The 5,000-nt window shown below is 42.3% G+C and overlaps 1 protein-coding gene across 4 annotated transcripts in view; it reads left to right on the plus strand.

Moving 5' to 3' along the window:
- gabrg2 (gamma-aminobutyric acid type A receptor subunit gamma2) overlaps window positions 1-3,137 on the plus strand; it is a 34,259-nt gene extending 31,122 nt beyond the window's left edge. For 2 of the 4 annotated variants that reach the window (XM_083563771.1, XM_083563773.1), the window contains one exon: window positions 2,123-3,137. In XM_083563771.1, coding sequence (XP_083419897.1) covers window positions 2,123-2,404 — 282 coding nt within the window. In that variant the 3' untranslated portion in view covers window positions 2,405-3,137. The remainder of the gene's footprint in view (window positions 1-2,122) is intronic. The other 2 variants (XM_083563772.1, XM_083563774.1) reach the window with 1 other exon arrangement.
- The last annotated feature ends 1,863 nt before the right edge of the window (window positions 3,138-5,000 follow it).

Consider the following 5,000-nt stretch of genomic DNA (forward strand, 5'->3'; position numbering starts at 1 on the left):
TAATGCAGTGCAGTATAGCTCAGTACAGTATAGCTCAGTACAGTATAGCTCAGTGCAGTATAGATTAGTGCCGTATAATGCAGTACAGTAGAGCTCAGTACAGTATAGCTCAGTGCAGTATAGCTCAGTGCAGTATAGCTCAGTACAGTAGAGCTCAGTACAGTATAATGCAGTGCAGTATAGCTCAGTACAGTATAGCTCAGTGCAGTATAGCTCAGTACAGTATAATGCAGTGCAGTATAGCTCAGTGCAGTATAGCTCAGTACAGTAGAGCTCAGTACAGTATAATGCAGTACAGTATAACTCAGTGCAGTAGAGCTCAGTACAGTATAATGCAGTGCAGTATAGCTCAGGACAGTATAATGCAGTGCAGTATAGCTCAGTACAGTATAGCTCAGTGCAGTATAGCTCAGTGCCGTATAATGCAGTACAGTAGAGCTCAGTACAGTATAGCTCAGTGCAGTATAGCTCAGTACAATAGAGCTCAGTACAGTATAATGCAGTGCAGTATAGCTCAGTACAGTATAATGCAGTACAGTATAATGCAGTGCAGTATAGTTCAGTACAGTATAATGCAGTACAGTATAATGCAGTGCAGTATAGTTCAGTACAGTATAATGCAGTACAGTATAATGCAGTGCAGTATAGTTCAGTACAGTATAATGCAGTACAGTATAGCTCAGTGCAGTATAATGCAGTACAGTATCGCTCAGTGCAGTATAATGCAGTACAGTAGAGCTCAGTACAGTATAGCTCAGTACAGTATAATGCAGTACAGTATAATGCAGTGCAGTATAGCTCAGTACAGTATAATGCAGTACAGTATAATGCAGTGCAGTATAGTTCAGTACAGTATAATGCAGTACAGTATAGCTCAGTGCAGTATAATGCAGTACAGTATAGCTCAGTGCAGTATAATGCAGTACAGTAGAGCTCAGTACAGTAGAGCTCAGTACAGTATAGTTCAGAACAGTATAATGCAGTACAGTATAATGCAGTACAGTTCAGTGCAGTATAGCTCAGTGCAATAAAATGCAGTACAGTAGAGCTCAGTACAGTAGAGCTCAGTACAGTATAGTTCAGTCTGGGGGTTGAGCTCGCAGAAGGTCTTCCTGATCTCTCATCGTCTTCCAGTGATGTTTTTCCACTCTTGAAACACCTCGAATGAGTCGTTACAGCGTCGCCGTATGTCAAACGTACATCACATGAAATGCCTCTGTGGCTAATTTGCCCAGTTTCACTCAGAATTCCACGCTCGCTCTTTGTTTTAACTCCATGTCCATGGTGAAATCACAGACGTGGGAACAGAAACACAAACCTTTTTCATACCACCTCATATTTTTTATAATAAAGAGCAGTATAGTGATTTGTTGTTCAGCACAATACATAGCAGTGCAATTTTATCTTCATTTTTTTTTGTCTTGTGTATTACTAAATATGAGCCAATCAGGTTCCAATATGCAAATGAGACACAGCTGCTTTTTACTGAAATAAATAAAAAAGAGATTATGATTGTAATTAGCATATTAATAATAATAACAGATATTAAGTACTATTATTATTGAGAATCGAAACAATACTGAGGCCATTTCTGTGATTAATTCTGGACTGAGTGTCGTAATAATATCATTGAGTGAGCGCAGAAGCGAGATAGTGACAGTTCCCATGATGCACTGCATCTGAGGATTAAAGGTTAGCACTCTGGAAGTGTGTGCACAAGTTTAAAGACCACAGACGAAAGATAGAGCGTCTTGTTTAAATGTCAGAGAAGGCGACAGAGAGGACGAGTAGAATGGGTGGAGGCACGTCCTACAGTGAGCGAGAGTGAAGCTAACTTATAGCTGGGCGTTTATTACAGCACTGAGAGACCTACAGTGAAGCTCCTTCATCTTCAGGCTTTAACTGCAGCAGCTCAAAGATCTAAATATAATAAATATATAATATAATAATAAAAAATATATTCTTTTATATAAATATATACAGTATATATATATATATATAATGTTCTGAAAAACATGTGTTGCCCAGCACTAGGATGAGCTCTCTCAGGATCAGTGCTTAAAGTAGACGCATGTGTGCTCGTGTATAAATGGACATTGTTGTCCTCTTGTCCATACTGAAGCAGAACCCGACGGTGGATATCCGTCCCCGCTCGGCTACGGCCATCCAGATGAACAACGCCACGCACATGCAGGAGCGTGACGAGGAGTTCGGCTACGAGTGTCTGGACGGGAAAGACTGCACAAGCTTCTTCTGCTGCTTTGAGGATTGTCGCTCGGGGGCGTGGCGTCATGGCCGCCTGCACATCCGCATCGCCAAGATCGACTCGTATGCTCGCATCTTCTTCCCCACTGCCTTTGGCCTCTTCAACCTCGTCTACTGGGTGTCGTACCTGTACCTGTGAGCGCCGTAAATACACCTGCAGCGCAATGCTAACCGTACAACAATAATCGCACAAAATACTGCTAATCCTACAGTGTAACGCTCATCATACAACATAACGCTAGTCATGTAGTTAAAGGCTAATCTCTGCTTCTTTGATACAATCTTTATTGCTAACATTTTCTTCTCACCTGCGTCCTGTTTCAGTGTATCCTTGTCGACTTCCCCTTACCTGAGTTACTCCAGTGTGCACTTATTCTACAGGACTACAAACACTGCACAGTGAAAGAGAGACCAGATAGTGGGATGTGAAGTCCACTAGCTTGTTGATCTTTAGCCATTACGTCTTCTGTTTGGCAACACAGCCATCCTTGGAGGTGTAGTTCACTCGATTGATGAAAATTTGTCCACTAGATGATGGGAGTTCTGTTCCACTATATTAAAATAGTCATATAGTCCATTAGATCCAGTCTGGTGGAAGATTATAGATCAAGTCCACTAGGTATTGGGATGTGTAGTCATCTGTATTGTGAGCGTTTAAGTCCCCTGGATAGTGAAAGATATGAATGACGGTGATGGAGAAGAAACAGTGGAGATACAGGGAGGCGTAGTCCACCAGAAAATAGTGTCTTCTTTTTCTTCTTCTTCTTCTTTTGGCTTCTCCCATTAGGAGGCGCCACAGCGGATCATCCGTCTCCATACCCCCCTGTCCTCTACATCTGCCTCTTTCCACTAGAAAATAGTGTGCACTAGAACTGAGAAAGCTAAAGTCTAGACTGTTTGTGATCTGGTCCCCTAGGAAGTGGGAGATTTCAGTGAAGGTTATAAAGTCGATTTGGGAAAGGTATAATAATTATAATATAATTATTATAAAAAATTAATAATACACTAAATATTGAGACTGTGGGAGTTGTAGTCCACTTGATAACAGAAGATCTAATTAGGTATGAAATGATAGATTTAAAGCCACTAGATTGTAGTTATTACACAATCTAGTCAACTGCATAAGAGGATGGATGAGGATCGATTTAGTGAACATGACCTTGGTCAAATCTACTTTGTGTTTATTTGTCACTAGATAGTGGATTATTATTGACATGTTCCTAGAATGTAGTGCACTAGATTGAGAGAGAGCTGAAACACTAGATTGTGTTAAAAGTAGTTTGCTGTATACTGTGTAAAACATGATATTGTTCAAGTTACTGTAAGTAGTCCACTAGATAGTTGGCAGACTAGTTGACTAGACAGTATAAAATGTCCACTAGATAAAGCGAAGGTCTTGTGCACTAGTGAGTGAGATCCAGTCTTATCAAATTTCACTCGAGTGTTAAAAGAGGCGGTGGGGATTTGATCTAGGGAAAGTCGGCGAGGGGGGAGTCGGCGAGGGGAAGTCGGAGAGGGGGGGGAGTCGGAGAGGGGGGAGTCGGCGAGGGGAAGTCGGAGAGGGGGGGGAGTCGGAGAGGGGGGAGTCGGCGAGGGGGAAGTTGGAGAGGGGGGAGTCGGCGAGGGGGAAGTTGGAGAGGGGGGAGTCGGCGAGGGGGAAGTCGGAGAGGGGGGAGTCGGCGAGGGGAAAGTCGGAAAGGGGGGGAGTTGGCGAGGGGGAAGTTGGAGAGGGGGGAGTCGGCGAGGGGGAAGTCGGAGAGGGGGGAGTCGGCGAGGGGGAAGTCGGAAAGGGGGGGAGTTGGCGAGGGGGAAGTCGGAGAAGGGGGGAGTCGGAGAGGGGGGAGTCAGCGAGGGGGAAGTTGGCGAGGGGGAAGTCGGAGAGGGGGAAGTCAGAGAAGGGGGGAGTCGGCGAGGGGGGAGTCAGAGAAGGGGGAGTCGGCGAGGATGCACTAAGAGCAGGATTGGAACATGGTCCATTTTATTGTTATTTTCTGTAAGTTCTGATTGGTTAAAGATCAGGGCATTGGGCGGGGCTAAGATGAAAGGCAGGGCTAGTGCTTATAGCTTTAATCACACTTTTATTCATATCAGATATCCAGAACATTAGGAATTAGGAGACACCTGTTTTACTGCTTTGTCGTTGTGTTTATTTGATTGTTGTGTCGTCGTGAACAAAGCGAAGGCTGTAGCAACACATTTTTGGGGGCGGGGCTTCGACACATCACTTCTGTCACTTCTATCAGGGACTCGGCAAAGTATTTAGATTTGCATGTCTAGTCTCGAGTTCCCAAGATTCTTATGAATGAAGAGGAAGTGATGTCATTAGCAAGTCAAGGTGCCACTTTGGAGGTTATTTATAAATTGTCCTGAAGTGGCGCTTAACACAAAATACAGTTACACAAAAAAAGAAATGTGAAATTTATTTATTCAGTATTTATTTCTGTTCTTGTTAGCTGCAGTGTTTTATGAGCGCTGATAAAAAAAAAAATCTGTACAAATGATGTAAATATTTAATACTGTACATGTTGTGATTTATTTATTATTATTATTATTATTATTATTATTATTATTATTATTATTATTATTTATCTATTGCATGCACCATTTAAAAAAGAAAACTTATTTATCAATTTTTCCCTGAATGCTTACGAACTGGATATGAAAATTCAGTGCTTATATCAGTTTTAAAAATGAATAAACCGAATTTATTGTTTGGATCACATGACCACATTCAC

This window comes from Silurus aristotelis (genome assembly GCF_946808225.1).
Source record: "Silurus aristotelis genome assembly, chromosome: 16".
Classification (NCBI taxonomy): Eukaryota; Metazoa; Chordata; class Actinopteri; order Siluriformes; family Siluridae; genus Silurus; species Silurus aristotelis.